The sequence below is a fragment of the Schistocerca piceifrons genome, chromosome 8 (assembly GCF_021461385.2).
Source record: "Schistocerca piceifrons isolate TAMUIC-IGC-003096 chromosome 8, iqSchPice1.1, whole genome shotgun sequence".
NCBI classification, from domain to species: domain Eukaryota; kingdom Metazoa; phylum Arthropoda; class Insecta; order Orthoptera; family Acrididae; genus Schistocerca; species Schistocerca piceifrons.
This window is the reverse complement of record NC_060145.1, coordinates 480,084,189-480,102,312: the sequence shown is the minus strand read 5'-3', so window position 1 is coordinate 480,102,312 and position 18,124 is coordinate 480,084,189. Positions and strand designations below refer to the sequence as shown.

The window sequence follows — 18,124 nt, the reverse complement described above, 5'->3', positions numbered from 1 at the left end:
TTTTATGAGCAAATGGAGCATGGTTACACAAAGACATGAACATTAGTATTCCATCACTTCTGATATTTCAACATTTAACTGTACAGCTACCGTCAATGCTAGCTGGTTACCAAACTGAAATCACTTGACATAGTAGATCATTGTGTCAGTGGTATTAATTAAGCTATCAGGCATCATCCAACTGGAAACTAATTACATGCAGAGTCCCACAAGTTACCATTTTAGGGCTCTTACTTTTTCTTGTGTATATAAATGACCTTTCATCTGTAACATTACCAGATGCCAAGTTTGTTTTGTTTACAGATGATACAAATTTTCCAATAAATAGCAAATCAACTAGTCTTAAAAAGATCGGTTAACAAAATTTTAAAAGACATTAATAAATAGTTCCTAGCCAATTCCTTGTCACTAAACTTTTAGAATTAGTAAGGAGTTTCACAGCAGGAAATGCGTACAATGTGACAAGCAGACAGAAGTTTATAGTGTTAAATTCTTGGCATTTCAGTTTGATGATAAATTCAATTGGCAGGAGCAAACCAGAGTACTACTGAGACAACTAATCAAATAGCTATTAACAATGTGAATGTTGTCAGACGTAGGTGATATAAGAAAGCTAGCACGTGGTGCTTACTTCATTCCATAACACCATATGGGATAACTTTCCAAGTCAAGCAAAGATTTCCAAGTCCGAAAACGGGTAATAGGAATTATTTGTGGTGTGAACTCAAGAACCTCCTACAGAGGGCTGTTTAGTGAATTATGGATACCAATTACTGCTTCTTAATATATTTATTCCTTAATGAAATTTTTCATTACAACATTGACATCTGCACACTTAATGACTGACTGTTCACTGCCAGGACAGGCACACAGCTCTGCTGTGGCCAGCATTGGCCAGACTGCAGTCAATGTGTAAGCAAAATAAATTTAACTAAAATTTTACCAATAGACAGAGCTGTGGGTGTCTTAATGTAAATGAGATAGGCTACAAATGACTGATGAATTGAAATACGACAGCTATGGTTTGAGTTGAACATTATGCCATCCGTACTGTTCGATGTGAATGACTGCACGTTTGGCAGTCAACAATGACACTGCTAGTTAGCTAAGCCCACTAACTGCAGCAATGTCGTATCACACTGGATGGGAAAAATCTGTCTTTAATTCTCCAGAGACCAAAAACCACAAATGACAATGGTTTTTAATTGGGGCCAAAAACTGCATAAAATGCAAAATGCAATCAATTTCTAATTGTCTCACGGTTGGCGCAAGCCATGTTCAATATGCCGTTCCCCGTTTTCTGCCACAAACTGAAATTGAGAAACAGCAAGTTCCATAGCTTATTGTTATCTCTCTGAGGTTATGTTCAAAATGCGTTGTGCAATGTGTGCTTCAATTCAGCTATGTTTGTTAACTTGAGCACTGAACACACCATCTTTTTGATAACCACACATCCAGAAGACACAAGGATTAAGATCAGGTGATCTGGACGGGTAGGCCATTGGAAAACAATGGCTGATAATTATAGCATTCCAAAATGCCTATGCACTGGCTGTGCAATATGTGGCGGAGTGCCATGTTGCATAAAAAGGATTATCTCACACACCCACACTGTTGAAGGATCAAAATGACATGGTACACAAAACGTTCTCATAGCATTTACCAGTGACGGTACAAGGAACATCTCCTCAAAAAAGTACAGCCCTACAATGAAAGATGCCATCATTCTGCACCACACAATCACCTTTGTAGAATGCACCAGCACCAGTGGATGTGCGTTACCCATATAGTCTGCAATCCTATGTACTGACATGTCCTTGAAGTTGAAATGGGCTTTGTCTGTCCACAGAATGCTGCATGGTCATTCACAATCCACTTCCATGCAAGCAAGAAATTTCAGAGAGAACATTTGTCCTGCTGGCAGGCCATCAGGAAGCAACTCCTGAACATGGGTGACTTTGTATGGATAGCAGAGCAGGACGTTTAATATGATTTTACGCATTGTGCTTGCAGGCGCGTCCAACATTCGGAAATTCCCTGTGCACTGCATGTTCGCACACCACCACTCAACCTCTCCTGCAACTCTATGGCCACATCATTGATAGATGTCGGACCAACTGATTTCCTACCTATAATGATGCAGGAACCAAATTTCTGTGATAAGGAGGTACTTTCTGCCAAGTGCCTCCTTGAAGTGTGGATGAGCAGGTAAAAGGCAGGTCATACTCTTGCTGTTGGAGTGGGAAACAGCTCCTAAAGGTGGATGAACAAAAGACCAACAGCAAAGAATATTGAGGGCGAGGGGAAACCACCAAATTAAAGATCCAAATGGTATCACTAGTCCCACTGGACTGTGTTCTCAAATATGGTTGTTCTTAAGAAATTCCAGAATAGGCCCACAATTGCAACTTTGAATGGACTTTTGCCCAGGATAACTGTGCACTGAATTAAACTAAAATAAAAGTGGAAAAGGGTAACATCTCTATTGAGGACTGCTGCATGGAATGTGAAAACAATGAAAAAGAAAGGATAATTAGACAAAGGAAGAGAGAAATGGAGAGAGATAATACCAGTCAAGGATAATTTTGATCTGGAGAATAATTTACAAAGGAACAGAAAGGAAGGAAAGCATAGTTGGAATTCTATACAAGAAACATATAGGCAATAACGAAACTTTGCTTATTCCAGTTAGTGACAGGGACAGGTCAGGGAAATTAAACAGTAACCCTGCAGATACAGTGATTATTCAAATTTACATGCCAACATCAAATGCAAACAAATAGGAAGTGGACAAACGATATGAGCAGATTAAGGCAGTCTGTGAAGAAAATGGGAAAGGACATAAAAAAAAACAGTCATTATTGGCAACTGGAATAATACATTGGGAAAGAAAAGAAGAAACAACATGGCAGGGGACAATGAACTGGGAAAGACTAATGAGAGGCGAAAAAAACTGATAACCTTCTGTGAATGATTTAATCTCTAGATTGCAAATACTTAGTTTAAGCATCACAAACAGATTACCTATGTGGACAGCTTCAGATGGTATTGCTAGCTGTCAAATACATTTTGTTATAATCAACGAGAAATTCAAAAACAGTATTAAGATGGAGAAAATGTTCCAAGAGCAGATGCCGATACAGTCCATAATTTACTCATAGCACGTATAAGGACAAGATTAAAGCAAAAGACAACAGATAAATAGTGAGATGCTGGGAAATTAAAGTATTACAACTTTCAAGAAGCATACAGTCACTACATCAAAAATATTTTGGACAACATACGGCAAAGGGCAGAAATCACTGAAAAGTGGAATACCATTATAAATACAATATTTAAAGGATTTGAGATAGAAATTGTAGAAGTGAAAAGAAAAAGGAATAAGAAAGAGTGGATCACATGAAGTATATTGGATAAAATGCATGAGTGCAGGAAGTGGAAAAATGACAATTCAGAAGAAGGCAGAAGACAGTACTGAAAACTTAACAATGAACTATGAAGATTAGCCGATCAACTTGAGATAAGTTAGAATAATTGGAAAAGAAAGAAAAATTGGAAGAAATGTGTAGAACAAAGAAGTCTTTAACAAAAAAGGAAGCAAGAAACATAAGCAAACAAGGAATGTTAAATAAACATGGGAAGAGGACGGTATTTGTAAAAGAGGAGAAGGAAGTTTGGATGAATCATATGTAACAATTATATGGTGCACAGGTGAATAACACCAGACTGGTTTTGGAAGATGAACGGCAGCAGAATGAAGATATTGAAATGGGAATTGGAGAAATTGATTCTGGCACTCTTGGGAAAGAAGGCATTTGGCTGTAACACAATACCATTTGAGGCACTGAAACCTGAGGTCCAAATTTAACAGTCAAATTGACAGGAGTAGTGAACAGAATTTTACCCCAAGATCTGTTTAAGACCATTCTAGTACCTTAACCTAAAAAGTGAAATGCAAAAGAATGTAAAGACTATAGTATAACAAGTTTTATCATTCATGTTACAAAGGTTCTGATGAGAGTAGTACTAAGGAGAACTGCAAAAGATAACTGAAAAAGAGCAGTTCAGATACAGAAAGTGTAAATGAAGAAAAGATGCAACATGTTCTCTGAGGAAAAGTGGAGAATGGAATGATACAAATCAACAAGGAGCTGCATCATCAGCTGGAAGCAGGCATCTAAGAGTCAAATGGAGTACTCTGCTGAGAATTTTAAAAGATGTTGGTATAGACTTGAAGGTGGGTTAATTAAGGTGATTTACACAAAACAGGAACTGACAGAGAATGACATAAAGAAACAGGAGAAACGAGGATTGAAAGGGGTATCAGACTCGACGCTGTCACCGAGGCTGTTCTGTATATAAGGAGAAGAACAGATAGGTAAAGCCATATATGATGGAAGAGGATAAAGAATACAAAATACACTTATGAAGAGCTGTGGTGGTGGAATCAGAAGGCGAGCTACAGCAGATGAAGAGTATTGCAAGGAGTGAGGAGTATGGAACCAAGAGAAATACAGGAAACACAGAAGTGATGATGATAAGCAAGGACGTGCTAGTTAACATACTCTTAAGAAGGTAGAACAATCCTTTTTGAATCCACAAAATTTAATGACATGGAATTGAAGCTGTACAGAAGAAATAAGGAGGAGGATATCCATGAAAATATAGCATTTGAAAATATAAAGCAGTTACTGACAGAGGAATTCCAACGGAGTTGATGAAAACAATTTGCTAAATGTTGTGTGGTGTTATTTAGCAGTGAATCATGGCCTGCTGAAAAGATAGAATAAAAATTATTATAAAATTTTGAAATGTGGCTATGGAGAAGAATGCTTAAGATGAAGTGGACTGAAACTGAAGAATAGAGGGAGAAAATAGGAGAAGACATAAGATTATTGGAAGCTATCACAAAGAGGAGGAAATCTTAGCTAGGATATAACCTGCATAGGAATTATTTGTAACAAGGAATTATAGAGGGAAACATGGAAGGAATGAGAGGAACAGGTAAGAAGAGAACGGGCATGATTGACAAGATTTGAGATGGACAAACAAACAAACAGATGAAGGAAGATGCTCAGCAGAGGACACAGTGGAGAGCAATTGAAACCTTTCGTAAGGCATACACTAAAGAAGAAAAATTAACTATTCCAAACATGTTAAGTGTATGAAAACTGTTACTGATGATGAATAAGGAACAACATACCATTTATTCCTTTACAACAAATACAAAAATATACTCACAAGATGCTTATGTTCAAGGCCATGAGACAACCTAAATTCATATTAAAACTGGAGATTCTGTACTTGGTAGTTCTTTACATTTTGTAACTTAAAATTGTTTTCTGCATATTTTCTTTTTCCAAATAACAAACTAATTAACATTTTCACATCCATTGTTACAAGCACTACAAAGTGCACAAGCCAGTAAGTTATATTCAAATCATGTACATGAAAATAGCTCTGTTTGAAATTAATCTTCAACTGTCCTATGTTCCACAATTGTTGTTAACTCACTTTCACTATTATTTCAAGAAATGTTGTTGTTGTTGTATATATCTTTATTTTCCCACATTTTGAAAGACAAGGATCAGGAACAACAATGTCATGTACAATTTTTGATGGGATACAATAACTTCCACTTTATTGGCATTTGAACAGCAGTTATTCTAAACTGGTAGTAATGTCTGTCACACAATTACCACACAGTTCTTTATTATAATGAAAACCACTTTCTGTTTGATAAAACACACACAATGTCCAGAGGCAGTCAAGTTTACAAATTGACAGAGGGACTTGAATATGAAAACGTTTCACAACTCACATTAATCAACAACTTTGGCAGAATTATTAAAAATACAGGCAAGTACAAAATGGAATAATCAAATATGAATTGCTTTACACTTCAAACTACTAACTGTTCTCTGTCCCAAGAAGACAAATATCAATGACTCACTACACAGGTTCTTAAATGCAGCCAAATACGCTTGTGTATATGATGCAACAAAAGGCTTGTATATAATGTCCCCTTTCTCTGTCATGGTTAACAACACTTTACCATCACATATAATAATATTATTTCCAATTCACACACACAACACCCTGATTTCTCTATATAATGGAAGAGAATCTTTCCATGTGTGTATGCTCTTGTTTATAACCACTCACTTTCTTGACACACTGTTCCGAGGAACACATGTTACCGTGGTGGAAGAGGTGCACGGTATTTCTTTGTTGACTTCACCTGTGAAAATTAAACATTTCACATTTTAAAAATGAAGCAAAATCCTGAAGAGTCTCTTACATCATTGTAATTACATAAACTAAATGATCCTGGAATATGTACAACAACGGTAGTTTATATTTACACAGGATGTTCTTTAGCTATCTTTAAATGTGTTAATACCAGCACATTTATGAAGAATTATGCAGCATCGTTAACAAAGATGAAAATTCAATTTAAAGTTAAATTTATGTTCCCAACAAGTATCATGCCAACTAAAGTGATAACATTTTAATGTCATCTTCGAGCACGTAACAGGCCTCATAACACTGTTACAAGCAGAGAGAGGAGAGGGGGGAGGAAAAAAGAACAACTTTTAATGAGAAGATAACAGGGAAGGTAAGTGTAAAGGAATAAATGATACAGAGGAGGAATGGATGTATGAGAGAGAGCTGTCTCAGCAGACATTACAGTATGTTAAACTCAAATGTCCAGAAAGAGTAATCTGCCCAGCACTGAAACATTGCAACAATGGGTAATTAGTAAGAAGTTGAAATAAACTACCAGACATAAAAAAAACTATTTTAGCTCTTAATATGTCTTCTCCCTGGGATATAATTGCCACTACACCATTTATTATTTTTCTCTGTTTTGAAGGTATAATACCGATGCAAAAAGCCTGACCCTTCAGTACCAGGTGATCCAAAGTGTACCAAAATTCAAGCACACATTCTGTATACTTTATTGTATTTCATTAAGTTATGGGCCTACAAATAACACCACCAGTCCAAATTTACTAATGTGGAAGGTGCTTTATCTTACCTTGCTAAATGTCTTTAACAGCTGTCAATTAGTAACTAACCCAATGTTTCTTTTTTAAATCCCACAATGCTTTAACTATGCAATCCAAAAGCAAGTGAAATCTTCAACACGTGAAACCACTTTTGCAGGTTGTCACTGGAAACAGGGTCTAACAATTAGTCTAACCCCAAGGTATGGCTTCTGGTATTTCACACAAAGGAAACTTTTTATACATTAGAATTAAATCCTTGTCCTAAACAGTCATTAACATCTGCGTATTGACTATCTGGCCTCGACTGGGGCATGTGCACATTACTGTATACTCAAACACAGTAACACTCTTACACTCAAGTTGCCAGCTGCTGCACTACAATGGCCATAAAAGTGAAGTTATGGCTCTTCAGGCACTTTCTATTGAGCCTCAGTTTTGACGTCATACATGTGTACCCATGTTTTGTCACCTGTTATAATCTTCTTTATAAGTTCTGGATCATTGTAGAATTAATTGAGTAGTTCCTGAGTGATGTCCACGTGACGTCATTTTTGGTTGAAATTCAATAATTTTGGAACAAATTTTGCAGCTAAACATGTCATGCCCAAAACACCCAAAAAAATTGCTTGGGACAAGCCAAAGGATATGCCGACATCATCAGCAACCTCTCTAAATGGTGAGTCAGCAGTGTCCTCGAACCATTTTCTTTATTTCTTCCACATTGTCATCAGTAATTGACGTTCTAGGGCATCCAGGGCAGTCACTGCCTTCAACATTGTCTTGACCGTCTATGAAACGTTTGTACCACTTGTATACTCTTGTCTCACTCCCAGTAGATTTGCCAAAAAGCTACAGTCAATATTTTAAATGTGATGATGCACTTACTCCATTCTTCAAGCAACTTTGATGCAAACTGTTTGATCCATCTTTTTTGAAAGAAAAAATTCACTGAGGACTTGAAAACTTGTATAACCTTTTTGATTGTTAACTAAGTATTCAACACAGCTGAAAACACAAACATATATCATATACATGAATACCAAGATAAATAAATTTTGAAAATAGGATTTATAAAGCCTCCAAAATTAAAACAATTGCATTTTTTTATCACACCTCGTATAGTATATTTAATTGTATCCATGTTATTAATACTTAATGTTTCATTACTGTGAAAAATTTAAGATGTATGTTTGGTACTTTTACCAATAATGTAATGGAAATTATGAATGCTAAAGTATCTACATGCAGTTCATAAAATAAGGAAAAGGCAACCACTCACCTACAGCAGAGCAATGTATGGTGCACAGAAACACACATCAGAAAACATCATTCACACTAACTTTCGAGCACTAGCTCTTTTTCTACCCAAAGTACTTAGAAAACACACACACACACACACACACACACACACACACACACACACACACACACACCTGAGTCCACAAGTGTGTGCACTTGTTCCATTATTGTTCTACATGCAGCTCACATGAATCTACTAAGGCACTAAATCCATGCAAAAGGAGACAATGATAAATAAAGCAAGATCATGCTATTAAGGAATGATGATCAGAGTTCAATGTTCTGTTAAGACTGAGGTCATTAGCGATGGGATTTTGCTATATTCAGAAAACTATACATGCACTAACAACAGTGAGTGAGTGAGTGAGTGTGTCCCACATGTGACGCCTGTTCCCATGATTCTGCAAGTGCTATCCACACTAAACTGCAAATACTTATACAACTTTCCCAGCAAGTGAACTGGTTCAAATGGCTCTGAGCGCTACGGGACTTAACTTCTGAGGTCATCAGTCCCCTAGAACTTAGAACTACTTAAACCTAACTAACCTAAGGACATCACACACATCCACGCCTGAGGCAGGATTCGAACCTGTGACCATAGCAGTCACGTGGTTCCAGACTGTAGCGCCTAGAACCGCTCGGCCACCTGTCCGGCCAGCAAGTGAATTTCCAAACTTGTTAACTTTTACATTATCACCAGAACATAACAGTGTTAACTTTTAACTCTCCACAAAAATAAAAATCCCTAACCAACTGAAATAAGCACCTAACCATATCTAAGAAAGAACCCCTTCATATCCATGTACACACTACTGCAAAGCACTGTCATCTATGGTCTGTCTTTAACATTCTTATCCCACGTCCCCTCCCTCTATCAAATTTGTTATTCCTAGATGACCAATGTTGTGCCCTATCAACCTACCAAGTGTTAAGGTCAAGTTGTGTCATAAATTTCTTTTCTTCATTCAATTCAGTATCTCTTCATTAGAGATCATCATAGTTTCACAAATTTTCTGTACCCTCCCTCTTAAGAAACCTTCTATTCTCCTCTTGTCTGTACCAATTCACTTCCATATACGGCTGCACTCTGGACAAATAATTTCAGAAAAAAAAACTTACATGTAAGTAGGTTTAAATTCAATGCTAACGTATTTCTCATTTTCTTGCTATTGCAAGCCTACATTTTATATCCTCTTTACTTCATAAATATTAGATATTTCTCTGACCAAATAGCAAGATTCATGTAACACTTTTGTGTCTCCTTTCCAATTTCGTCAGCATCACTTGATTTTTATTCCATTCCACTCCATTAATTCCCCCCCCCCCCCCCCCCCCCCCTGCTCTCTTGCACCCTGTGGTTGTAAACAGCATCACTGTACACTCCAAACTCTTGCACCACCTCTAATATCATTCGTCAGCAACAGGGTGTCAAATTCTTATCTCCCTTTATGTGGTTCAGAAAAGTATGCCCTTGCCTTCTTGTTACCTGTAACCTGAATGACCCAGACAATTGCTGGAGCTTAAGATGTGATCTAAATGATAAACATGCAGCAACTTTACACTTTTTCATACATAGATCACTACTAGAAATAAAAATAGACAAAGGTGGTGGACAAAAATCCTAAAGCTGCATAGCAATACAATGTGGATCATAAGTGATTTTAGTCTGATGCTCCCCACTCACCCATCCAACATGTCACATTTGTAGATTTACAGTAGTAATATGCAGATTTCTTCTATGTACACACTTATGACAGAGTCCCAATGGAAAACATGAAAAGAAGTGTTATGACTCTTGGAAAATAATGTGCACCCTTGTCATAATACAGTTGTAAATCAAATATACAAAGGACTTTATTTAAAAATATTATTTACTGAAAAATAAAAGGCAAATAAATTATTATTTTTCTACATAGTTCCCTCCATTATAAATATGTTTTCCCCCAGTGAGGAGGAAGTTTCTTTTCTTTTTTCATCCCAGCATTGAAGAATGCAGCTGGTTGCACCAGGAACCAATTGAGCATGAATCTGCCCACACCCTCAACTTCAACTTCAAATTGTTGTCTTCCTACAACTTCTTAAAGTGACCCAAATAAACGTACATTGGAAAATGATGGGTAGGGGCTGTAGGGAAGATGGTCCAGTGTATTACTTCTCGTTTCGAGATTATTAGAGATGCAGCACAGGACCTGGCATTGTCGTGGGGGAGGTTGACCCCTTGAACAAATTGTCCTTGTATTTTAGTGTGACATGCGGCCCACACCTGGCCCAAAACCTTGCAGTTGTAAGTGGCACTGATTGTGCATCACTCATGCAAAAAATCAATGAGAAAAATGCCTTATCGGTCGAAGAAAACAGTTGAAAGAACCATGCCAGCTGACAGCCGAGTCTCCACTTTTGTTACGGCTATCTTCCTTTCCTTCGCCATTCCGTACTGGCTCGTCTGGACTCAGGATTGTAGTGGTGGACTGACGTTTCATTGCAGGTGACGATGCTGTAAGCCTCTGACATTTTGAGAAATGTCTCAACTTTTGATCTGTGCTCAAAAGGCAAGGGATGCACCTGTTACAAACTTTAGCGAACTTTAGGTCATTTGTGATGATCACTTGACAGCTCCTGTAACTTATTCCAATCTGTTCTACAACTTCGGGTACACTCACCTATAAATCTTCTTTGAGAATGTCTCAAACTTCGCGAATATTTTCATCCATAATGCTGGTCCGAGGACAGTGACTGTGTTCCTGATTCACTTGTTCTTATTCTCGTCCTTCCTTGAATTCTTTATGCCACAAACACAGAAGTCCTCGACAATATTTTGTCCCCCAACTGTGCGGCCAATCTACAAAAAATTACCATTGCTCGAAGTCCTTCACAAGCAAGAAATTGCATAATTAAGCGTTGTGCAACAGAGGACTGCACATGTTGCTCTGACATCTATTCCTTATCACCCCCCTCCAAGCATACTAGCAGCATGGGAGCAGTCATACCAACCGAAGACGCTCAGGAACAAAAACCCAACTTACATCCGATTTAACCTTGACAAGGTATGTGAAATGTTTTCCTCAGAGCTCTTTTTACCATATTGTCGAAATCATTTTTGAAGATTTATGCCCTTTATAATGTAGAATGTTTCTGCAAAGTTTTGACTACCTTGTATTGTATGACTCTTACAATGTGCTTCAATTTGCCTTTGATAAAATAAATATTCAGTTCTTAATAAAACTGTGCATAAGGAACAAAATACTATTGGTCTGATAACACATGCTGTGTCCATTAAGAACATAATCAAGAAAAAACAAGTCATAAAATGAAGAGAGTAATTTTCCAGGAATTCATCTGTATGCCAGAAATTCACAAAACCATGCAATTCAGATCTTTAACTACGTTAGTATGTTATATACACACACATGCCAGAACGTTTCCCTGCCTTCTGCTTAGGGACTGCTCCCGTTGAGCCATTTCGACGTGTGTATCCATTTGTATAACTGTAAACAAACATAACCATATTAATGACTGCCAATGTTACTGCAGAAATTTAAAAATCAAATTGGAAAATACAGGATGGAATAATGACAACGATATGGAAAGGATAGATTGCTGATCACCATATAGCGGAGAAGTTGAGTTGCACATAGGCACAACAAAAAGACTGTTAAACAAGTAAACTTTTGGCCAAAAAAGCCTTCTTTCAAATTAGAAAATGTATGCGCACACAGGTGTGCTTGCACGCACACATACATGTGCACGTGTGCACACACACAAGGCTACTGTCTCTGGCTGTTGAGTATCAACCTATCCTGTCCATAATATTGTCAGAAATTTAAAAATTACAAATAAGGGTTAGGAAGAGCCTTACTTTGTGCGAGTATTCAAAAGGCTCGATGACAAGTCATTTCCTGACCTATCACTTACAGAAGCCATAGAGTACGCTGAAATTATAAGAAGAAACAAGAGAAAATAAGTCACCTTGTCAAATAACTTGTCATATGGCAGTACATTAAGTTAAGAAACAGGTGGAGATGCACTCTCCAGCAATCTTGAAAGAAAAAACATACTTACGTTCTGAAGATATATTATTCATTGGTCTTCGAAGAGCTGCTCGCACTTCCATGAGGTACGGGTTTCTATCATCCAATTCTCCACTTGAAGTTGGTGAAGTTTGTCGTCTTTGTGGGAAAAGCCTGTGTTCACTGGACTGATTCAAGAACTTTTTCGTACCTATATTTGAAGATGATGTTCCTGGTCTGAGATGATTTACAAACATAGTGTCACCGGACAAGAAGGACGATTCACAGATGTCCTAGAGAAAAAAATATCTTGTTACAGGCATGAAGTTTGCAGGAGAAAAAGACTTTCCATTATGTAACTAAAGTGAAACACACAAACCTGATGCTGAAGAAGTGCATGCGGTGGGAAAAGAGCTCCACAAAACTCACAAGGAAGCCCGTCATCCTGAGGTTCTGGCATCTTTCTATTTTTAGGTACTGATGTCGCCTGAGACAAATACGTTGTCAGCTGTGGCTCGCAACCAGTCTGTAAAATAGGTGATATCATACAAATTTATGTAAGTAATTCTGCTCAGAAGGGCAACAATTTTAGTAATTCAATGTGAGATCCTATGTTTGTCTACAACAACTCATCACAGTAAGTTAGCTATTTATCATTCTAAGTACAATCATTCAGGATGATATATACCTTTTGTTATTGAAGTACATGCAAACTGTATATCAATTTTCAACACCAACAATTTTTGAATCAAAGTCAGATGTTCCTTACAGTTATACTAGGCTTCAATGCCTATACAATGCCCGTCCCATTTTCTATCTGCATGATCCCTATAATATATTATCATTATAAAAGCTTTTCAAAGCAATGTGTTCACTGGTAATTTTGTATACTCCATCTTCAACTCTATGCTGTTGTAGTAACATTCGGTGGTTTCTGTTGATAGTAAAAATGACATTATCAACATCATCGGGAATTTCTTATTCCGTCCCTCCTCATTACTCTACTGTGCTTCTGTGAAATTTCATTTCATGCACCTATATCATATTTAAACAATTTTTTCCCCTTCAGTGTCCACATTTCTGAAGCACAGGGTTAATAGGATCAACATATTATTCCTTTGGTCTTCTGTGTTACATCTTTATTCCACAACAAGTTCCTGACACTTCTAAGGAATTCTTGCTGCTGCCACTTGGCTCCCTCTCACATTGACTTATCATTTCTTCCATTTGTTCCCACTACACTTTCTGACATATCTGAAGCTGTCAACTGCATGAGCATGAGACTTGGAGTCACCCTCTTCCTGATCACTACCATGAGGTGCTTTACCCTCACTTAATGTTTGTACCATATAATTCAACCACTCTGCCCATGAACCTAACTGCTGTTGCAACTTCACCTTCCTTATTCTTCAGATCATTAGGCCATCAGCAAAGGCCATTAACTCTCATTATCCTCTGTAACTCACTCTGACACCTTGTGGATAACACTACCAATAACAACCACAAAAGGTAAGGATGACAGTACACTTACCTTCAAGTCTAGCTGACATTATAAAATAAAAAGAAATCGAAGATAACTGTGGTTAGGACACACAACAGCTGGTGATCAGTACCCACACTGTCTAGCTGTAAAAAACATCTCCTCACAAACAAACAACAGAAAGTATCTTCTTTGGTTCAGAGTAACTTTGTACATCCAGCCTCTCTTCAGATAATTTATTGCAATAAGAAAATGTCTGAAATCCTAAAGCACTTGCTCAACAATGCTAGACTTTTCTTAAGTAGAGTTCCTAACTGTACATCAACAATCTTACTGCCTCATTTCATGGTTGCAGTTGTCAAAAATGCAGTTGTGTTTTGTTATGGAAGACAAACTTGTATCCATAGTGACATAAATTGAAGCTGCAAGAGATTGTCTGGGCTAGATTCAGTATCATGGGTGGGCATAAACTTACAATTAGGTCCTTCTATTGACTACCAGACTGATTCCCAGATGTAACAAAAAAGAAGAGCTAACAAGTACATGCATTTGAATCCATATTCTCGTAACTGGAAAACATTTTAATCGCCCAAATATTAACACGAACAATTACAGTTTTGTGAATTGTGTGGGTAACACGACATCCTGCGAGACACTATTAAATGCCTTCTCTGAAAATTACCTCAGACAGTTCGGAAGCACACTCACATTGGAAAATGTTAAAACTTACACTAACAAAAAGGCTCTTTGAGGATTCCAGTATGAAGGTTGTGTCAGTGAACATGAGGCAGTTGTAGCAACAGACTGCCACAAGTACACAGTTAAAATAAGTAGGAAGATTTACATATCTTTAGTAACCAAGATGGAGAGGCAGTTGTGTTATATCTCAAATAGGAACTCCTAACATTTATCCCTGGGCAGGAAGATACAGAGGAACCGTGGCTCAAGTTCAGAATAATAATTGACCATGCACTGGATAGATCTGTACCTAGTAGAACAGTTCATGACTAGAGGGATACTCCATGCTATACGGTAATTGCTACAAAACTTCTAAAGATATAGTTACTACTGCATAATAGGTGTAAAACGAAGCAAAGGGCTAAAGATGTCGAATGAAAAGTGTTTGGTTATCAGATGAGCAATGTGCGAAGCCTTCAGTAACTATAATAGCAGGAAACGATGAATGCTGTAACAAATGATCCCTTTCAATGGATGGTACAGAAGCTGTGCCCCAGTTTAATTCTCATTCCTCTGTAAAGATGAATGACGTAGATGTTCGTGTATGTGGAGTTCAGAAACAACTGAAGTCAACAGAATTAAAAAGCACTCAAAGGTCCGACAGTATCATTGTCAGATTCCATATGGCATTGACAGCTGAGTCAGCTGCCATTTTAACCACAACATACTGTAGATTCTGCACACAAAGAACTCTGAAGTGGTTTGAAGAATGCACAGGTCACAATTGTCTGTATAAAGGGAAGCAGGAGCCATCCACAAAATACTGTCCAATCTTGTCGACATCCATCCACTGTAGACTCCAGGACATAAAGCCATGTAACAAGACAATCAGGTGGCCTGTAGTACTTCTTGACTTTCAAAAAGCGTAGGCACAGTAATGCACAACATTTACTCATAAAAGTATTATTGTATGAGGTATGACACAAAATTAGTAAATGGACTGAGAATTTCCTGTTAGGGAGGATACAGCCTGTATCTTGGATGGAGAGGGGGAGGGAGGGAGGGAGGGAGGGAGGGAGGGAGGGAGAAGCAGAAGCAACTTCACACATGTTCCAGAGAAGTCTGTTGGGACACTTGGCTGTTCTTACTGTGTACTAACTACCTGGCAGAAAACGTCAATAGTAACCTAAGAGTTTCTGCAGATGATGCAGTTATCTACAATGATGTACTGACCATAACAAAATCTGCACAAGTATTGTCAGGTCATGACGATATTATGACGCTGTGCAAAGCCTGGCAAGCTGCTTTAAATAAAGGGATATGTAAAAGTTTGCAATTCAGAAAAATAGTATCCTATAACTGCAGTTATCAATGAGTCCTAACTGGAATCGGTAAATTCATACATATTCCTGGACGTAACAATTTCTAGTGATACAGAATGAAATGACCACGTCGACAAATCAGGGGCAGTCTTCAGCTCATGAGCAGGATATGGGCAAAATATAATCAGTCCACATAGGAGACAGGCAAAATGTAATCACCCCACATAGGAGACTACTTAGAAAACACTTGTGTCTCCCATCTTAAAATATTGTTCAAGAGTGCGAGACCCACACCAACTGGTACTAGTGGGGGATTTTGAGGAATTCAAAGAAAGCTACCAAGAATAGCTAAAATTTTGTTTGATGCTTGTCAGAGAGTCACATAAATATTGAAAAACCTGAATGGCAGACACTCAGAGACAGGCAGAAATTATCCTGTGAAAATCTATTTAAAAAGCTTTGTGAACAGTATTAAATGAACAATCTACAAGTATTCTCCACCCACAACGTACTACTCCCATAGCGGCCACAGAGAAGAGATCATACTAATTACAGCACACACAGAGGCAATTAAGAAATCATTCTTCCTGTGCTCCACAAACTATTGGTACGAGAAGACACCCTAATATTGGTATGACACTAAGTACCCTCTGGTATGCACCTCACAGTGGTTTGCTGAGTATGTATTAAATGTAGATATGACCTGTGAAGTCAAATCTCAATTATCAGAGTTTTCTGTCTGCCCAGACACAGACATTTTCTCATTTACAGAGAACTGTGATACGAGTGATACACTTATGTACTAATTATTAATGTGGAACAGACATCTGATAATAATTTACACAGACAATCTGGCAAATATCAACACAATGTCAGCATAAGTAAAGTGCCTGATTCTGTCTGTGTACAACACATGTAATGACATATTATTCTGGGATATTTTACATCGTCGTTCAATTGTATTGTACAACATGCCACCTTGCTCACACAAATTATGACGATGTATCCCGCCTTTTGGTAGCTTACACTAATCAACGTATATTCTTTTGATCTGAAGATGGCTTGTATGTGTGTCTAAACTAGTTATCAAATAAAATAAATTGCATCTTGACTTATAAAAGATTTCTCTGAATACCCATCTTCAATTACGTCAATTTCAGTGTTTGTTTTACATTTATTATGGACTGAATATTCCAAAATAATTGCAATGTAGGAAAGTAGCCATAAAGTTAGTCAAATCAAAGCATAGTCTACTGCAAGATTGCTTGAATCACACAAAAGAGGAATAGCCCAAATTGCTGTAATACCACTCCTAATATGGACACCATTTTTTTTCTATATTCTTTTCTACGCATAATGTACATATGAAATATACAAATTGTTATCCAATTTTTCACAAAGACTGTTATTCAGTGTATAATTTATAGACTACTAATAACAGTATAAATACATCGTAAACAAACATTAAATTTAAAGAAATATTCAAAATTTACATTTTCTTACATCCATGTGCACATCAAAATTTGGCTCTGCAAATAGTTCTTTTATAAATGACCTATCTTATCTTAAAGCTCTCATCCTTTCCCCACTAAAGAACATCTTATCTTTTCTGAAAACGAGTAATTAAAAAGTTAGATTGTTGGTTTCCAGAACGTTTGAATCTCTGAATGTAATTTTTCAAAAATTCATCATCACTGTCTTATAACCTTAATTTCTCTGTTGCCAAGATGTCTAAAGTTACTACAGTACTGTATTAGTCAACATAAGATATTAATTAGAAAATCTGAATTTCAAGAACCCAGGGACAAAAGTGCATACTGAATATTCTGATACATAAAAATAGTACCTATTATTTATGACATTTGAAAAATATTTTCAATCTACACCACATGGATGGTTCAGTCAGTAGCTCCCTCCATATCACACCTACCAACACCATCCACTTCAACAGCTACCACTCATTACACACTGAGGAGTCGTTTCCAGATAGCTTAGCCAACCATTGATATCGTATGTGCAGGGACGAGCTGCCCCTCTACTAATTTGCCGAGAGTCACGTCGAAGTCTTCACAGATGAAAATTACCCTACCATCTTGCACAAGAACAGATCTCCCATACCTTGTTTCCCTAGTCATTTACCCCACCACTCCCCAGTTACCCACTGGCTAGCAACAAGGATGTGTCTTATATGATTCAATAGCACCCAGGACTTGAGCAACTGAATCATGTTCTCTGCCTGGGTTTTGACTACTCCACTGCCCACCAAATCTACATAATATCTGTACCTGTCCCTAGTCCACCCCTGCTCCCTGCCTCCTGCACCAC

At 37.5% G+C, this 18,124-nt stretch overlaps 1 protein-coding gene across 3 annotated transcripts in view; it reads right to left on the bottom strand.

Annotated features, from left to right (window-relative positions):
• Positions 1-5,540: 5,540 nt before the first annotated feature.
• LOC124711304 (TRAF-type zinc finger domain-containing protein 1-like) overlaps positions 5,541-18,124 on the bottom strand; it is a 78,055-nt gene continuing 65,471 nt past the window's right edge. The window contains exons 6-10 of one of the 3 annotated variants that reach the window (XM_047241319.1): positions 12,699-12,845; positions 12,372-12,612; positions 12,169-12,241; positions 11,720-11,797; positions 5,541-6,241 (exon numbers count right to left, since the gene is read on the bottom strand). In XM_047241319.1, coding sequence (XP_047097275.1) covers positions 6,238-6,241; positions 11,720-11,797; positions 12,169-12,241; positions 12,372-12,612; positions 12,699-12,845 — 543 coding nt within the window. In that variant the 3' untranslated portion in view covers positions 5,541-6,237. Of the gene's footprint in view, positions 6,242-11,717; positions 11,798-12,168; positions 12,242-12,371; positions 12,613-12,698; positions 12,846-18,124 lie in introns of all 3 variants that reach the window. The other 2 variants (XM_047241318.1, XM_047241320.1) reach the window with 2 other exon arrangements.